An 18,452-nucleotide genomic window follows, 5' to 3' on the forward strand; every position below is an offset into this window, starting at 1 on the left:
CCTGTGTCCCCGTGCCTCTCTGTCGCTGTGTCCGGCACCCCCACTAGACCGGGACGCTGTGGACAGTAAGACTCATGCTGGGGGTCTCTGCAGGACACCCAGGAGTCCGTCTCCGTCTCATGTTAGATCTGCCCCTCCTTGCTCTCCGAAGGGGTCTCCTCTGCGCGTGGGGGTCTCCTGTCCCCAGACAGCGTCCCTCCCTGCTCCTCATCGACAGGGATCCAGAGGTCTTTCTCATACTGGGGGTCCCCCGCCTGTACTGGGCGCCCCTGACCTGCTTTGACCTGCTTTGCCCTATTCTTCTCTTGGGGGTGCAACAGCACCTCAGTCCTCACAGCCCCCCCTCACCCACAATCCTTCGCTCCTTTGCACACCAGCACCTGGACTCAGGGTCCGAATTCCCACTTGTGCCTTCTCCCACATTCCCAAGTAGGGAATCCTGTGTTTGTCTTGGATAATCTGCAAATTCAGAGGCTTCACAGCACATCATGGTGGAATTATATAGGTCTCTGGACTGTAGGGGTACAGTGTGACCCAGACTGAACCAGTGACCTCTAGACTGTAGGGGTACAGTGTGACCCAGACTGGACCGGCGATCTCTGGACTGTAGGGGTACAGTGTGACCCAGACTGGACCGGCGATCTCTGGACTGGAGGGGTACAGTGTGACCCAGACTGGACTGGCGATCTCTGGACTGTGGGGGTACAGTGTGACCCAGACTGGACCGGTGATCTCTGGACTGTGGGGTTACAGTGTGACCCAGACTGGACCGGCGATCTCTGGACTGTAGGGGTACAGTGTGACCCAGACTGGACCGGCGATCTCTGGACTGTAGGGGTACAGTGTGACCCAGACTGGACCGGCGATCTCTGGACTGTAGGGGTACAGTGTGACCCAGACTGGACCGGCGATCTCTGGACTGTAGGGGTACAGTGTGTCCCAGACTGGACCGGCGATCTCTGGACTGTAGGGGTACAGTGTGTCCCAGACTGGACCGGCGATCTCTGGACTGTGGGGGTACAGTGTGACCCAGACTGGACCGGCGATCTCTGGACTGTGGGGGTACAGTGTGACCCAGACTGGACCGGTGAGCTTTTGTCTGTTGTCTTTGCCGAGCCTTGATTGTAAGAATTGTGTACACCTCCATCCCACCCTGTGACAATGAAATGAGTTTCTCCTTCTTGGTTCTGTGGTTAAAACTAACTGCGATTTACTCCGTGTCTTTCTGCACAAGCCCCATTGTCTCTGTCAGCTGCGCTCCTCTCTTCCTGTAGTGTGACCGTACTGTAGAGCCCAGTCTTGTCTGTCTGTACACTCCTCTCTCCCCATCATTCTCCACCTCTTCTGGCCCGCTCACTCACTCTTCCCTTCCTCTGTTTCTGCCTCGCCCCCAGACTCCCTCCAGCATTGGCAGGACAGTGACCACGTGGCAGTTTTCCACAGGGGGCGCTATTTCCGACTGTGGCTGTACCAGGCAGGGCGCCTCCTCTCTCCGCGGGAAATCCAGAGCCAGATACAGAAGATCCTAGATGACCCCTCGCCCCCCCAGCCTGGTGAGGAGAAACTGGGGGCCCTGACTGCTGGAGACAGGTACTGCCTCACCTGGCACAGGTACCGCCTCACCTGGCACAGGTACCGCCTCACCTGTCACAGGTACTGCCTCTCCTGACACAGGCACTGCCTCACCTGACTTGAGCAGTAACACACCTGGCACAGGCACTGCCTCTCCTGACACAGGCACTGCCTCACCTGACACAGGCACTGCCTCTCCTGACACAGGTACTGCCTCACCTGACTTGAGCAGTAACACACCTGGCACAGGTACTGCCTCTCCTGACACAGGCACTGCCTCTCCTGACACAGGCACTGCCTCACCTGACACAGGCACTCCCTCTCCTGACACAGGCACTGCGTCACCTGACTTGAGCAGTAACACACCTGGCACAGGTACTGCCTCTCCTGACACAGGCACTGCCTCACCTGACACAGGCACTGCCTCTCCTGACACAGGCACTGCGTCACCTGACTTGAGCAGTAACACACCTGACACAGGCACTGCCTCACCTGACGTGAGTAGAAACACACCTGGCACAGGCACTGCCTCACCTGACACAGGTACTGCATCACCTGGCACAGGCACTGCCTCACCTGATGTGAGCAGTAACACACCTGACACAGGCACTGCCTCACCTGGCACAGGTACTGCATCACCTGACTTGAGCAGTAACACACCTGACACAGGCACTGCCTCACCTGATGTGAGCAGTAACACACCTGACACAGGCACTGCCTCACCTGGCACAGGTACTGCCTCACCTGGCACAGGTACTGCCTCACCTGACACAGGCACTGCCTCACCTGATGTGAGCAGTAACACACCTGACACAGGTACTGCCTCACCTGACTTGAGCAGTAACACACCTGGCACAGGCACTGCCTCTCCTGACACAGGCACTGCCTCACCTGGCACAGGCACTGCCTCACCTGACACAGGCAGTGCCTCACCTGATGTGAGCAGTAACACACCTGACACAGGTACTGCCTCACCTGACTTGAGCAGTAACACACCTGACACAGGCAGTGCCTCACCTGACACAGGCACTGCCTCACCTGACTTGAGCAGTAACACACCTGACACAGGCACTGCCTCACCTGACTTGAGCAGTAACACACCTGACACAGGCACTGCCTCACCTGATGTGAGCAGTAACACACCTGACACAGGTACTGCCTCACCTGACACAGGTACTGCCTCTCCTGACACAGGCACTGCCTCACCTGATGTGAGCAGTAACACACCTGACACAGGTACTGCCTCACCTGACTTGAGCAGTAACACACCTGACACAGGCACTGCCTCACCTGACTTGAGCAGTAACACACCTGACACAGGCACTGCCTCACCTGACACAGGTACTGCCTCTCCTGACACAGGCACTGCCTCACCTGATGTGAGCAGTAACACACCTGACACAGGTACTGCCTCACCTGACTTGAGCAGTAACACACCTGACACAGGCACTGCCTCACCTGACACAGGTACTGCCTCTCCTGACACAGGCACTGCCTCACCTGACACAGGCACTGCCTCACCTGACACAGGTACTGCCTCACCTGACTTGAGCAGTAACACACCTGACACAGGTACTGCCTCACCTGACTTGAGCAGTAACACACCTGACACAGGTACTGCCTCACCTGGCACAGGTACTGCCTCACCTGACTTGAGCAGTAACACACCTGGCACAGGCACTGCCTCACCTGACACAGGTACTGCCTCACCTGGCACAGGTACTGCCTCACCTGACTTGAGCAGTAACACACCTGGCACAGGCACTGCCTCTCCTGACACAGGCACTGCCTCACCTGACACAGGCACTGCCTCACCTGACACAGGCACTGCCTCACCTGGCACAGGCACTGCCTCACCTGACACAGGCACTGCCTCACCTGACACAGGCACTGCCTCTCCTGACACAGGCACTGCCTCACCTGACACAGGCACTGCCTCTCCTGACACAGGCACTGCCTCACCTGGCACAGGCACTGCCTCACCTGACACAGGCACTGCCTCACCTGGCACAGGCACTGCCTCTCCTGGCACAGGCACTGCCTCACCTGGCACAGGTACGGATGACCAGCCAGCGAGTTTTGAGTCCGTTTCTCCCTCTCTCCCCAGAGTGCCCTGGGCGCGCGCCCGGAAGGCCTACTTCAGCCTGGGGAAGAACCGCCGGTCCCTGGACATCATCGAGAAGGCGGCGTTCTTCGTCACGCTGGACGACGAGGAGCAAGGCATGATGGGGGACGACCCCAGCAAGAGCCTGGACAGCTACGCCAAGTCCCTGCTGCACGGGCGCTGCTACGACAGGTGCTGTCCGCCCCGGCCCGTGTCCGCCGGCGCCCGGCGCCCGAGTTAACCCCACGCTCTCTCTGTCAGGTGGTTCGACAAGTCCTTCTCCTTCGTCATCTACAAGAACGGCAAGATCGGCCTGAACGCCGAGCACTCCTGGGCCGACGCCCCCATCGTCGCACACCTGTGGGAGGTGAGGGAGCGGGTGTGTGTGAGAGTGAGACTGAGGCAGGAGTGAGCGAGGAGGGGTGAGAGAGAGTGAGACTGAGGCAGGAGGAGTGAGAGAGAGTGAGACTGAGGCAGGAGTGAGCGAGGAGAGAGAGAGTGAGACTGGGGCAAGAGTGAGCGAGGAGGGGTGAGACTGAGGCAGGAGTGAGCGAGGAGGGGTGAGAGAAGCAGGAGTGAGCGAGGAGGGGTGAGGGAGAGTGAGACTGAGGCAGGAGTGCGCGAGGAGGGGTGAGAGAGTGAGACTGAGGCAGGAGTGAGCGAGGAGGGGTGAGAGAGAGTGAGACTGAGGCAGGAGGAGTGAGAGAGAGTGAGACTGAGGCAGGAGTGAGCGAGGAGGGGTGAGAGTGAGGCAGGAGTGAGCGAGGAGGGGTGAGAGAGAGTGAGACTGAGGCAGGAGTGAGGAGGAGAGAGAGAGACTGGGGCAAGAGTGAGTTAGGAGGGGTGAGAGAGAGTGAGACTGGGGCAAGAGTGAGCGAGGAGGGGTGAGAGTGAGTGAGACTGAGGCAGGAGTGAGCGAGGAGGGGTGAGGGAGAGTGAGACTGAGGCAGGAGTGAGCGAGAGTGAGCTGGGCTTGTCTCTTCCCTCTCCCTGTCCAGTACGTCTTGGCCACGGACTGCTTCCAGCTGGGCTACAGCGAGGACGGCTTCTGCAAGGGGGAGGTGGACCCGACGCTACCCGCGCCCCAGCGGCTGTCCTGGGACATCCCGGCCGAGGTACGTACCCGTCCCGCCGCTGGCCTGTCCCGCTGGGGCGTCCCAGCGCCCGCCTGAGCCTGCCGCCCGTCTCCGCAGTGTCGGGAGGTGATCGGCCAGTCCCTGGCCCTGGCCCAGGCTCTGGCGGAAGACGTGGATTTCCATGTTCTCCCGTTCCGGACGTTCGGAAAGGGCCGGATCAAGAAGTGTCGAATCAGCCCCGACGCCTTCATCCAGCTGGCCCTGCAGCTGGCTCACTACAGGGTGAGTGGGTGTGTCCCCTTGTGTCCCCCTGTGTCCCCCTGTGCCTCCCAGTGTGTCCCTGTGCCTCCCATTGCCTCCCAGTGTGTCCCTGTGCCTCCCACTGCCTCCCAGTGTGTCCCTGTGCCTCCCACTGTCTCCCAGTGTGTCCCAGTGCCTGCCACTGTCTCCCAGTGTGTCCCGTTGTGTGCACAAGTCTTCTTGTGAGTACGTGTGAAAAGCATGAAGGACAGAGTTAGTGATCAGACTCCCTAGTCCAGCCCGGTCTAGTCCAGTCACTCTCTCACTCTCTCCTCAGGACAAGGGCAAGTTCTGCCTGACCTACGAGGCCTCCATGACCCGCCTGTTCAAGGAGGGCCGGACGGAGACGGTGCGGTCCTGCACCACAGAGAGCTCTGCCTTCGTCACGGCGCTGGAGCAGGGGGAGGTACTGACAGCAAGTGGGAGGGGCTCCTGGAGCAGGGGGAGGAGCTCCTGGAGCAGGGGGAGGAGCTGAGAGGGGGTGGGAGGAGCTCCTGGAGCAGGGGGAGGAGCTGAGAGGGGGTGGGAGGAGCTCCTGGGGCAGGGGGAGGAGCTGAGAGGGGGTGGGAGGAGCTCCTGGAGCAGTGGGAGGGGTTCCCAGGACAGGAGGGGGTGCTCAGAGGGAGTGGGAGGGGTTCCTGGAGAAGGGGGAGGGGCTGGGAGGGGGAGGAGGAGCTCCTGGGCCAGGGGGAGGGGGAGGAGCTGAGAGGGAGGGGGAGGAGCTCCTGGGGCAGGGGGAGGGGCTGAGAGGGGGGGGGGGAGCACACCGAGATGAAAGCAGGGGGAGTTCTTGGGGAGTACATGTCTCTCCAGTCGAGGGGACACAGCTGCAGACTCTCCCTTGCTTGTGAAGCACAGATCAAGTGATGCTCTGTCCTGTCCAGTCCTGAGGGACGCTGGCACTGAAACTCCGCCCTTCCTCTCCCTCCCTCTCTCTGTCCCACCCCAGGACGCGGAGACTTGCAGGCGGCTCTTCCGATTGGCCTCGGAGAAGCACCAGAACCTGTACCGGCTGGCCATGACGGGCTCGGGCATCGACAGGCACCTCTTCTGCCTGTACGTGGTGTCCAAGTACCTGGGAGTGGAGTCCCCCTTTCTGAAGGAGGTGAGCAGAGCAGTGAGGGACTGTCTCCGCAACTCATTCTCACGTCTCTGTCTCCTCCTGTTCTCTCTCTCAGAGCAGTGTTCATGTACTGGAGTGTCCAGTCAGTGTGTGTGTATGAACCCCTCTCTCTCTCAGTGCAGTGTTAATGTACTGGAGTGTCCAGTCAGTGTGTGTGTATGAACCCCTCTCTCTCTCAGCGCAGTGTTCATGTGCTGGAGTGTCCAGTCAGTGTGTCTGTATTAACCCCTCTCTCTCTCAGTGCAGTGTTCATGTACTGGAGTGTCCAGTCAGTGTGTGTGTATGAACCCCTCTCTCTCTCAGGGCAGTGTTCATGTACTGGAGTGTCCAGTCAGTGTGTCTGTATGAACCCCCCTCTCTCTCAGTGCAGTGTTCATGTACTGGAGTGTCCAGTCAGTGTGTCTGTATGAACCCCTCTCTCTCTCAGTGCAGTGTTCATGTACTGGAGTGTCCAGTCAGTGTGTCTGTATGAACCCCTCTCTCTCTCAGTGCAGTGTTCATGTACTGGAGTGTCCAGTCAGTGTGTCTGTATTAACCCCTCTCTCTCTCTGTCAGTGCAGTGTTCATGTACTGGAGTGTCCAGTCAGTGTGTCTGTATTAACCCCTCTCTCTCTCTGTCTCTGTCTCTCAGGTCCTCTCTGAGCCCTGGCGTCTGTCCACCAGTCAGACTGGTGTCCAGCAGGTGGAGCTGTTTGACCTGGTGAATCACCCAGAGTACATCTCCTGTGGCGGTGGATTCGGACCGGTGAGACATGTCTAATTGCCAGTTAATTACCAGCTGCTCCATGAGGAGATGGAGGCTGCTTCTGTGCAAAACTCAGGTTTGAGACGCTGAGTCCGTCGTCGCGCGGGCTCCGCCCCCTGGTGGGCGCGTGGACAGGAAGCAGGTGTTCTGGGATACCCGGTGTGGGAGAGCCCGCTGAGCTGCTGTCTCGCTCCTCCTGTCAGGTCGCGGACGATGGCTACGGCGTGTCCTACATCATCGTGGGGGAGAACATGATCAACTTTCACATCTCCTGCAAGCATTCCAGCCCGGAGACCGTGAGTCTGCGGAAAGACACACCTGCAGCCTGTTGACACTGAAGCTGTCTTTGGAAACCCCGTTCGTAACCCCTCTCCCTCTCTCTCCTCCACCTCTCTCCCTCTCCCACCCTCTCTCTCCCCTCTCCCTCTCTCTCCCCCCACCCTCTCTCTCTCTCCCCCCACCCTCTCTCCCCTTCCTCTCCCTCTCCCTCTCTCTCCCCCCACCCTCTCTCCCCTTCCTCTCCCTCTCTCTCCCCTTCCTCTCCCTCTCCCACCCTCTCTCTCTCCCTCTCCCACCCTCTCTCTCTCCCCTCCCACCCTCTCTCTCTCCCCTCCCACCCTCTCTCCCCTTCCTCTCCCTCTCCCACCCTCTCTCTTTCCCTCCCCCTCTACCACCCTCTCTCTCTCCCTCCTCTCCTCTCTCTCTCCCTCCTCCTCTCTCCCCCTCCTCCTCCCACCCTCTCTCCCCTCTCCCTCTCTCTCCCCCCACCCTCTCTCCCCTTCCTCTCCCTCTCCCACCCTCTCTCTCTCCCTCCTCCCCTCTCCCTCTCCTCCTCCCACCCTCTCTCCCCTCTCCCTCTCTCCCCCACCTCTCCCTCTCTCTCCCCTCTCCCTCTCTCTCTCTCTCTCTCCCACCCTCTCTCCCCTCTCCCTCTCTCCCTCTCTCTCCCACCCTGTCTCTCCGCTCCCTCTCTCTCTCTCCCACCCTGTCTCTCCTCTCCCTCTCTCCCTCCTCTCCTCTCTCTTTCTCCACTCTCTCTCTCCCTCCTCTTCTCTCTCCCTCCTCTTCTCTCTCTCCCCTCTCCCTCTCTCCCCTATCTCCTCTCCTCTCTCTCCCCTATCTCCTCTCCTCTCTCTCCCCTATCTCCTCTCCTCTCTCTCTCCCCTCTCTCCTCTCTCCTCTCCTCTCTTTCCTCTCTCCCTCCTCTTCTCTCTCTCTCCTCCCTCTCTCCCCTCTCTCCTCTCTCCTCTCCTCTCTTTCCTCTCTCCCTCCTCTCTCTCCACCCTCTCTCTCTCCTCTCCTCTCTCTCCCCTCCCTCTCTCTCAGGATGCCCATCGGTTCGGGGGTCACATCAGCCAGGCGCTCCTGGACATCCTGTCTCTGCTGACCGCGGAGGAGCCCAGCCGCAAGGCCAAGAAGGAGCTGTAGAGGGCCGACCCCCGTCCCCCCCTGTCCCCTCGGGCCTGCTCCCAGCGCACAGCGGCCTGATCCGCTCCAGGTTTTCCGGACTCCCGACTCCCATCCCTCTGCTGCTCGTGGTAAAACCTGGAGCGGATCGGGCCGGCCCGGGAACCTGCTCCGCCGCCTTGGCGTCGGCCTTCGCGTCGGACCGGGGCTCCCCGCGCGCGCGTGCGGTCACTGCCCCCCGATTCGCCGAGGCCCCGCCGTGTCCGGCGACGACCGCCACGGCGGGTCGCGGTCATGTGACTGTGCGGCGGGGAGTTTCGGGGCTCGGCTCCGGGGGGACGGCAAGAGTCGAGGGGAGCCCGAGCCTCATCCCGGGAAGTCCGGTCAACTCGTGGGACGGCCAGTCCAGCTGTCCGCACTCTGGAACTACAGGCCTGCTGTCCTCTGAAGAGCCGGCAGGGCCACAGGAGAGCAGGAACACAAGACCACAGACTGGACCGGCGATCTCTGGACTCTAGGGTTACAGTGTGACCCAGACTGGACCGGTGATCTCTGGACTGTGGGGTTACAGTGTGACCCAGACTGGACCGGTGATCTCTGGACTGTAGGGGTACAGTGTGACCCAGACTGGACCGGCGATCTCTGGACTGTAGGGGTACAGTGTGACCCAGACTGGACCGGCGATCTCTGGACTGTAGGGGTACAGTGTGACCAGACTGGACCGGCGATCTCTGGACTGTAGGGGTACAGTGTGACCCAGACTGGACCGGCGATCTCTGGACTGTAGGGGTACAGTGTGACCCAGACTGGACCGGCGATCTCTGGACAGTAGGGGTTCAGTGTGACCCAGACTGTACCAGTGATCTCTGGACTGTAGGGGTACAGTGTGACCCAGACTGGACCGGCGATCTCTTGACTGTAGGGGTACAGACTGACCCAGACTGGACCGGTGATCTCTGGACTGTAGGGGTACAGTGTGACCCAGACTGGACCAGTGATCTCTGGACTGTAGGGGTACAGTGTGACCCAGACTGGACCGGCGATCTCTTGACTGTAGGGGTACAGACTGACCCAGACTGGACCGGTGATCTCTGGACTGTAGGGGTACAGTGTGACCCAGACTGGACCGGCGATCTCTGGACTGTAGGGGTACAGTGTGACCCAGACTGGACCGGTGATCTCTGGACTGTAGGGGTTACTGTATGATCTGGTCCAGTCCTGGTGACAGTGTCTACAATCCTGTCCGTGTGCTCAATGAAGTGGGTCCTGTCCTGTGTGTGTCTGTGGACAGCAGGGTACTTGTAGGTTATGTTGTATAAAAGTGTCATATTTAAACAGGCTCGCCCCTGTTCGAGACGCAGACATTGCCGAAGAGCCAACCCCCAGCCTCACTGCTGCTGGAAGTCCAGTCTGGCCATCAGTCTCCAGTCCTCTTAATTCCCAGCTCTGCTGGGGCCCCCAGTCCACTCTGTGGGGGGTGTCTCTGTGGTCTCCCGGTACGGAAGGGAGATGATGATGATGAGGAGGAGGATGGGTCTGCTTCATCACCGTCGGGCACGCAGAGGGAGTGAGCTCAGGGCTGACTGCAGGACTCCAGCTCACCAGGCTCGGGGGGTTTACTCTGGCGGTCATTTCGGTGTCGTTCCAAATCCAGCCCGTGTCTCTGGTGCCAGTAACTCCTATTGTCAGTACCGAACTCCGAGCACTTGAATGTTTTTTTGAAAATGCAAGTCACTTGGTAGCAATGCAATGACGGCGGGTCCGGACTGGCGCTGAACCTGCTCCTGGAGCTGTTGTAAGGCAATGCAATGCAAACTCTTTTTTTGTTGTTTTCAAAGACGTGACAGTGAGTGTCTGTTAACTGTGTGGTGAGACCGTCCTTCTCCAGCCCCTGGGCAACTGGACAGCACCTGGCTCGGCCCAGCCCTTCAGGGGCCCAGTCAGGGGTTAAGGGTCAGTTCAGTCTCTGAGACCCCAGCCCTTCAGGGGCTCTGGGGGTCTTCAGTCAGGGGTTAAGGGTCAGTTCAGTCTCTGAGACCCCAGCCCTTCGGGGGCTCTGGGGGGTCTTCAGTCAGGGGTTAAAGGTCAGTTCAGTCTCTGAGACCCCAGTCCTTTGGGGGCTCTGGGGGTCTTCAGTCAGGGGTTAGAGGTCAGTTCAGTCTCTGAGACCCCAGTCCTTCGGGGGCTCTGGGGGTCTTCAGTCAGGGGTTAAAGGTCAGTTCAGTCTCTGAGACCCCAGCCCTTCGGGGGCTCTGGGGGTCTTCAGTCAGAGGTTAAAGGTCAGTTCAGTCTCTGAGACCCCAGCCCTTCGGGGGCTCTGGGGGTCTTCAGTCAGAGGTTAAAGGTCAGTTCAGTCTCTGAGACCCCAGTCCTTCGGGGGCTCTGGGGGTCTTCAGTCAGAGGTTAAAGGTCAGTTCAGTCTCTGAGACCCCAGTCCTTCGGGGGCTCTGGGGGTCTTCAGTCAGGGGTTAAAGGTCACAATGAATCTGGACCATGAGGACCTCTGCAGTTGAAACGGGTCTTGGTGTGAGGGGCTGGAGAGGGGTGAATCGTCTCACTAGAAATCTGAGTCTCAGTGTTTTGTGAAAGTTCTGTTTGAGTCTTGTCCCAGCGGTTACAGCCAGGGGGCAGTTTTCAATGTTGGGGTGAACCGCTGTCCTGGAGCGCTGGAGCCTGCTCACTGGCTTCAGCGCGGAGACCTCGGGCGCCGATCGAGAACTCGCGTGGCTCCCCGACTCGAGGGCGGTGGGAGAGCGCGGCCGCACTGTCGCCACTCTGCGCCCCACTGCAGGGGCCCCGAGTTTCCAGAGGGGGCTCCCCTTCCCGTCGGTCACTCTCCCAGGGCGGCCGGCTGCGAACGGATTCTCCTGTCCTGGGTCTGCCCTCAGCCGGGCCCCCCTCCGGGCGTGGAAACGGACCGGTCCGCTTGTCGGCGCCGGCCGCGGTCGGGGGGGGTCCCGGATCCCGTCTGCGGGCGGAGGGCCAGAGGGCGCCGTCCGCAGAGCCTCCTGCCCCCTGCCCCCCGGAAACACCGCAGGAGCCTGTCTCTCCTCCCAGGGAACAGGCGAGGGGCCACAGCTGGGGCCCCGGGGTCACTGCCCGGCCAGCCAGGAGGCTAGAGGGGGGGCGAGAGGGAGAGGGAAGAGGCCCGAGCCGGGAGAGACCCCGGAACGCCGGCAGCCCTCAGCAGGGCCGACGCGAAGCTGATCCCCGGCTGTTCCCGAGGGCGGGGGGGCGCAGTGGGGTCAGGCGCTTCCCTGGGGGGGGTTGAGCATCCTGCAGGGCTGATGATGGAACTCTCCGGTTAAAAAACAGTGTGCTTCGTAACGTGAAAAATAAAGGAAGGCGATGTAACGGCCTGAGTGTGGTGTGGTGCTCTGGGGTCTTCCTCAGCTCCCTGTGGTGGGCTGTGGGGCTGGGGGTCTTCCTCAGCTCCCTGAGGTGGGCTGTGGGGCTGGGGGTCTTCCTCAGCTCCCTGAGGTGGGCTGTGGGGCTGGGGGTCTTCCTCAGCTCCCTGAGGTGGGGTGGTGGGGGGGGGCTGGGGGGTCTTCCTCAGCTCCCTGCGGTGGGGGTGGACCAGTCCTTTCCAGTCCATGACAGTAAAGAGACCAAGCAGGTGCAGGATGCTGCAAGCCAGGCCAGTGAAACTCGGGGTACTGTGCAGTTCTGAAGGGTTGGTGTAGCACCCCCACCCCACCCCACTCAATCATGCATACTTCCTCACACACAGCCACTCAAGAACACATCACCCACTCACACCCACACCCACACCCACAGACCGTGCAGGGGTCCAGCCCCTGAGGACCGCAGAGCAGGCCCCCTTTTCCCCGGGGGGGGTGACAAACCTCTCTGGATGTTTTCAGACCCAGAGGAGGAGCTGCTCTCCGCCACCAGTTCACTGCGGTACGCGGTGTGATTTCTGGACTTCTCGATCGGCATGAAGCGGGCCTGCGTGCTCTCGGGGGAGGTGACCAGCGCAGCTGTCTGCTGTCCGCGCAGCTGCCAGGTCCTAACAGTGCCCTCTGGTGGTGGAAGTCGATGCTTTTCCCAGAACAGCCTCTGTAAAGGCGACTGGGGAGTCCACAGTCGCGCAGTGGTTGTCACAGACACCGGTGGACTAGTTTAAGCTAAAGCTGCTGTGTGCCGATGGGTCTGTCTACTCCGGCACCTGACACCCCCACTGCGGGGCTCCCTGAGAGCACACTGGTGGGGTCACGTGGGACAGAGTTCGCTGCTGGCCCGGTCTGGGAGAACTGCAGCAGACCAGGCCTTAAACCCCACCAGCCACGTCGCAGGAGAGAAAAACTACTCAAGTCTTTAACGAAACGAGCACAGGCCCGGTGGACTCAACTGTGGACCTGTCAAGGTAAGAGTTTTATTGTCAAACGTCACGCCTTGCTGGTACGGTGGAGCTGTTCGTGATGCAGCGATCAGCCTGGTGGAAGGGAACGGGCGAGTGTATTTAAACCCATCCTGTCCATGCATGTCTCTCGCTCCTTGGACGAAACTACCTGGACAGTTTAGATGTGGCACAGCTCCACCCCTGTGTCTCGCACCCCTGCCCCCCCCCCTCCAGTGAGCTGACCCCGCGGGCAGACGGTACGTTCAGCCCCAGCTGCCCGCCCGCCCCCTCCCAGCGCGAGGAAAGGGGTCCGACTGCCAGCCACTGGCCTTTATTGCAGGACTTGAACACAAGAAGGTCTGGAGCCAAAGACAGGTGGATCGGGGGTCGCTTCCGAACCGCACAGCCGCCGGGACAGCGCGGGTGTCCCCCTTCTGGGGTCGCCCCGGACCCACCCCCTCCCTCCCCGGGCCCAGGACAGCCGCGGAATCCGGGCTGCGTTCCGATCGCTCATCCAAACCAAAACCCCGGTGTCTACCGCAGCCGAGACGAAAAGCAAAACCCACTAGAATTTAAATAACCATTTACAAAATTAAACAAGTCAAAACCCCACGGGGAACCCCAGCAGAGGGGAGGGGGTCAGCCCACAGAGCCAGTGCGCTCGGCCTGTCCCGGGACAGGCTTCTCCGAGCTCTTCAGCTCCTTCTGCAGGAACCTCCTCCTGTACTCTTGAAAGACGGCGTCGGCGGCGGTCCTGGCGCCGGGTGCGAGCGGGGGGGTGGGCTCTGCAGGGGGCCGGGGGCCTGCTGGGGCTCTGCCCTCGGAGCCCTGGGACCAGGCACCTGCGGAGGAGAGAGAGGTCAGACGGGTCGGCACAGGGCGCTCACTGGCCAGGGCCGGACCCAGGGGGGCTGGTACCCGCTGACCGGGCCGGTGAGACCAGGGAAATCACCCCCACTCTCCCCTCCGGGGACGAGCAAAATCAACCCCTTGTACCCCTCCAAAGGCCAGGGAAATCACCCCCACTCCCACTCCTGGGACGAGCAAAATCATCCCCTTGTACCCCTCCAGGGGCAAGTGAAATTACCCCACTCCCCCCTCCGGGGACGAGTAAGCTCACCCCCACTCCCACTCCCACTCCTGGGACGAGCAAAATCATCCCCTTGTACCCCTCCAGGGGCAAGTGAAATCACCCCACTCCCCGCTCTGGGGATGACAGAACTCACCCCCTGTACCCCTGTGGGGATGAGCACAATCACCCCCACTCCCCCCTCCGGGGAGGAGTAAAATCACCCCCCCTCCGGGGATGACAGAAATCCCCCCCCGTACCCCTGCGGGGTCAAGCACAATCACCCCACTCCCCCCTCCGGGGATGACAGAAATCCCCCCCCGTACCCCTGCGGGGTCAAGCACAATCACCCCCCCTCCCCCCTCCGGGGATGACAGAAATCCCCCCCTGTACCCCTGCGGGGTCAAGCACAATCACCCCACTCCCCCCTCCGGGGATGACAGAAATCCCCCCCTGTACCCCTGCGGGGTCAAGCACAATCACCCCCCCTCCCCCCTCCGGGGATGACAGAAATCCCCCCCTGTACCCCTGCGGGGTCAAGCACAATCACCCCCCCTCCCCCCTCCGGGGATGACAGAAATCCCCCCCTGTACCCCTGCGGGGTCAAGCACAATCACCCCCCCTCCCCCCTCCGGGGATGACAGAAATCCCCCCCTGTACCCCTGCGGGGTCAAGCACAATCACCCCCCCTCCCCCCTCCGGGGATGACAGAAATCCCCCCCTGTACCCCTGCGGGGTCAAGCACAATCACCCCACTCCCCCCTCCGGGGATGACAGAAATCCCCCCCTGTACCCCTGCGGGGTCAAGCACAATCACCCCACTCCCCCCTCCGGGGATGACAGAAATCCCCCCCTGTACCCCTGCGGGGTCAAGCACAATCACCCCACTCCCCCCTCCGGGGATGACAGAAATCGCCACGGTCTCCCTCTCACCTCGCACTTTCCAGGGCCTCGTCCGCGGAGCCCCGGCGCGCTCCCCCGCCGCCCTCGGACCCGGGCCACCTGCGGGACACGCCAGGAAACGACTCATCAACCATCGGCTCCAGCTGTCCCGGCTGAGCCGGGCCGGGTCTCTGTGCAGGTTCCGGACCCCCGGACCCCCGGACCCCCGGCGGGAGACTCACCCTGGTCGGGGGCGGGCCCTCTCTCGGCCTCCCGCGCGGCGCCGGGCAGGTCGCCGGCGCCCGGCCACAGCTTGAACTGGAGCAGGCCGCCGCCCCGCGGCTCCGCGGCCAGGGCCGGGTTCCCCCGCTCGAACATGCTCCGCGCCGGGGCGCCCCGCGGGCCGGGGGTCGGCCGGCCCCTCCCGGGCTCCCGCCTCCTCGGCGCCCCCCAGCTCCCCGCTCTCTCCAGGCCCAGGAGTCCCAGGGGCGTCATTCCTGTCGGTCCCCTGCGTCCTGCCCCGCCTTCCCAGGCGCGCTGGGCTTTGGGGGACCCTGTGCCCCCCACCGTTCCCTGCCTGCGGATCTCCTCCAGCCCTTCGGAACCGCGCGGCACCATGTGCTCCTCTGGCGCCGGTGCCTTTCCGGCCCGGCCCAGCTCCTCAGCGCAGGCGTGGAGTTCTGGCCCCGGAGGGGCGCCCTGCTTCCGGGAAAGATCCGCGTTCAAGCGAGCAAATCCCGGGAGCCAATCGGCGGGTGTGGAAGAAATGGAGCCGCAGATAACCGGACTCGCCGGCCCGGCCCTCCTCCTCCTCTTCCTCCTCCTCCTTCCCGACACGTCCAGGTCCGGATCGGGAAGTGGGTTTTGGCGGGATGAACGCCCCCCCTCTTCCTTGGCCTGTTCCGGCACGGGAGCCGGGCAGGGGAGGCGAGGATGCAGTCTGGGAAACTCCGATCGCGGGTCTCCGCCGCCGATGTCCCTTTTCCGTTTCGCGCTTCCCGGTTCAAATCCGATCCCGCCTCTGAATCCCCCCGCCGGTGGGTCATCCCCGATCCTGCGCCCCCGTCCCTCCGCTGCAGGCGGGACCCTGCGAGGAACCCCTCTCTTCCCGCCGGGCTCAGATCCTGTGCCGGGGGCCTGATCCCCGCCCCCCGGGAAGGCCGGGCTCTTCCCGAACACAGGCGGGCGCGGAGGCGCTCTCCGATCCTCCCGGCCCGGTCCTGAAGAAAGGGCCGCGGATTCAGGAGTCCTCCCGGGGAGGGCGCTCCGAGGGGTCGGCGCGAGGGAAGTTCCCACGAGCAAGTCCTCCCGCGCCGCGGCCTGCGTGCTCCGCGCGGGAAAGCGCCCGGCCCGTTCCTCGGAGGAGGTCTCTGGCGGGTGGGCGGCCGAGGGGCACCGGCAGCCCGGGCTCAGGGGGGAGCCGGTCCGGAGCTCAATCAGGCGGAAGAGACAGCAGGAGTCCTCCGGGCCCTCGCCCCGCCCGGCCGCCGAAATCCACCTCAGGCTCTCCCTCCTGCCGCCCTCCCCCAGCAGCTCGCAGAAGGACGCGGCGGCCTGGCGGGGCTCCCCTTCCTGCCCGCCCGGCCCGCGGGCCGAGGCCCCCGAGCGCCCCCTCCCGCACTCGAGGGGCGGGGGGTCCCCGCCCCGGGTCACCCTCTCGAATCCGCCCGACCTCACTTCCGAGAAGATGACGGTCTGCGGGCCCACGGCGACGCCGGCGCTCCAGAAGCTCAGAAGGGCCTCGATCCGCCCCCCGAGGTCGCCGGCGTCCGGGAGCTCGGCGTCCCAGAACGGGCCGCCCGCCCCCCCCGCGCCCCCGGTCCGCCCCCCGTCCGCGAGGCGCGCGCAGTCGTCGAAAAGGGAAATCAGGTTCCGGATCTTGGCGAGGGTCCACTCGTTCACGGGCAGCGTGGACAAACTGGGCGGGCCCGGGTCTGGACCGGGGCCGCGGGGCGGCTCCTCTTCAGGCCTCTTCCCTCGCGGGTCGGAACCGACGCCGCGCCGGTCGGGCGGGTCCGGACCTGCCGGGATGTCTTCCGGACGCGGGCCGCCCTCTGGAGCCGGGGGCTTCTCCGAGCAGCGGCCCGGCGAGGTGGCTTCTGGAAAGGTGCTCAGAGCCCAGGGCGATCCCGGCATCCCGGGTCCAGCCCCCGTCCCAAGCGGAGCCTGCGCACCTCCCCCCTCCTCCTGCAGGGACCACACGCTCCGGATCCGGAAGGGGAGGCCGCTGTCGGCGTTCAGGAACCCGCCCTCGTCCGCGCCGGAAGAGCCCAGGACCGACTCCTCCTCCTCTGGACTGCGGCGGAGCTCCTGGTGCGGCGCTCGGCCCCCCCAGAGCCCACCGGGGCGCCGATCCAGCGCCCCCGGGCCCCCGCGGCGCCCCTGGGACTCCGCCAGGAAGGCCTGCAGCGCCTGCGCCACCTCCCTCGACAGCCGGCGCTCCAGGGCCTCCTCCGCGCCCGGAGGAGAGCCGCTCCGCCGCTCGGGGAGAGAGGAGGAGGAGGAGGAGGAGGAGGGAGGTCCCGCAGCGTGAACGCCGGAAACTGAAACCGCACCCGGGCGCCCGGCCACTTCGGGGAGCGTCTGCGCCCGGACGCGAGGGGGCTCCCACGCCCCGGGACGGGCGGGGGGGGCGGGGGGAGGAGGGGGGGCCCACTTCGTGCCGGGCGTGGGAGCAGATGGCCTAGAGGCCAGGAAGGCGACGGGCCCGCCCCCCGCCGCGCCCCCGAAGAGCCCCGCCCCGGGGGGGCCAGCGGGGGGCCCCAGGAGGCTGGACGTGGGAGCTGCCGGGGGGGGTCCCCGCGGATCAGCCCCCGGGACGCCCCAGGAGGTCCCGGACTCGGGGGGCGGAGACTCGGAACAGGGGCTCTCCTGGCCTCTCCCGCCCGCCAGCCAACTCGCCCCCGAGGCTCCCGAAAGCCTCTGCCTGGCGGAGGGGCCGGGGGGCCCCGTCCCGGCACTGCTGGCTTCCCGGGAGGAGGAGGAGGAGGAGGGATCCGGGCGGCGGAGCTGAGCGATCCACGCTGCGGCTCGGTCAGGGGCCGGCCGGGGGCCAGCTGGACCGGGCACAGCGGGGCTCCCCGGGGTCGCGGGGTCAGCGCCGCGCCGCTGTCCGCCCGGGGACCCCGCGATCTGCGCCCTCTTCTGGAGGACCTGCTCCCTGAGGGACCTCCTGGTCCCCGCCTTCGCCCGGGCCCCCCGGCCGAAGGGGCTGAACCTCAGGGACGCGGAAGAGGGGGCGCCCCGCGCGGCCTGGGGGGGCGTCGCGCGTCGCTGCCGCGGCCGCAGGAGGAAGAGGAGGAGGAGGGGAGAGGCGCGGGATCTGGGAGGGAAGCACAGGGTGAAAAAGGTCGTTAATAAAAAGGGGGTCCGGTCCAGTTCGGGGCGCTCCGATCCCTCCTGGAGACGCAGCGCGAGATCCCCCCCCCGCGGACACCAGATCCTGGAGCGAGCCCCCTCATCCGCCACAAACCGCAGCCGCGGGGAGAGCGCAGGCAAGGCGTCTCGGGGGCCGATGTGTTTCGACCAGCTCGAGAGCGCCCCCCTAGTCCTGCGCCCTCCGCCCACAGACCTGCGCTTGAGAGCAACCGGGCTCCACGCGAGAGGGGAACGGTTTTAAAGCCCCGCCGTGTTCAGAGACGCGCCCCACCCAGAGGACGTCTCTCGCTCCGGTTGGCGAACGGAGGATCGGACCCGGACGCCTCCTGCACACTGGCGCCAGGCGGCCACACAGACAGAAAACGAGGTTTCACAGGGCTGGACAGGTCAGTTCCTTCTGCGCACATCGGGATTGTGAACCACATCACAGCACAGATCAGACGGCAATATCTCA

At 63.8% G+C, this 18,452-nt stretch overlaps 2 protein-coding genes across 3 annotated transcripts in view; one reads left to right on the forward strand and one right to left on the reverse strand.

Moving 5' to 3' along the window:
* The window catches only part of LOC102696913 (carnitine O-palmitoyltransferase 1, liver isoform-like), a 29,766-nt gene extending 18,085 nt beyond the window's left edge, over positions 1-11,681 (forward strand). For both annotated transcript variants that reach the window (XM_069191790.1, XM_069191789.1), the window contains exons 10-19: positions 1,395-1,590; positions 3,680-3,868; positions 3,938-4,043; positions 4,675-4,791; positions 4,870-5,034; positions 5,330-5,458; positions 6,002-6,157; positions 6,807-6,920; positions 7,124-7,216; positions 8,247-11,681. In XM_069191790.1, coding sequence (XP_069047891.1) covers positions 1,395-1,590; positions 3,680-3,868; positions 3,938-4,043; positions 4,675-4,791; positions 4,870-5,034; positions 5,330-5,458; positions 6,002-6,157; positions 6,807-6,920; positions 7,124-7,216; positions 8,247-8,348 — 1,367 coding nt within the window. In that variant the 3' untranslated portion in view covers positions 8,349-11,681. The remainder of the gene's footprint in view (positions 1-1,394; positions 1,591-3,679; positions 3,869-3,937; positions 4,044-4,674; positions 4,792-4,869; positions 5,035-5,329; positions 5,459-6,001; positions 6,158-6,806; positions 6,921-7,123; positions 7,217-8,246) is intronic.
* Positions 11,682-12,984: 1,303 nt separating this feature from the next.
* Positions 12,985-16,756, reverse strand: LOC138240691 (collagen alpha-1(I) chain-like). The gene is made up of 3 exons (XM_069191808.1): positions 14,863-16,756; positions 14,672-14,740; positions 12,985-13,511 (listed from the first exon to the last, which is right to left on the reverse strand). The coding sequence occupies exons 1-3, from the start codon at positions 16,754-16,756 to the stop codon at positions 13,309-13,311; spliced, it is 2,166 nt and encodes a 721-aa protein (XP_069047909.1). The 3' UTR covers positions 12,985-13,308.
* Between the last annotated feature and the right edge of the window lie 1,696 nt (positions 16,757-18,452).

Source organism: Lepisosteus oculatus, chromosome 7 (genome assembly GCF_040954835.1).
Source record: "Lepisosteus oculatus isolate fLepOcu1 chromosome 7, fLepOcu1.hap2, whole genome shotgun sequence".
Classification (NCBI taxonomy): Eukaryota; Metazoa; Chordata; class Actinopteri; order Semionotiformes; family Lepisosteidae; genus Lepisosteus; species Lepisosteus oculatus.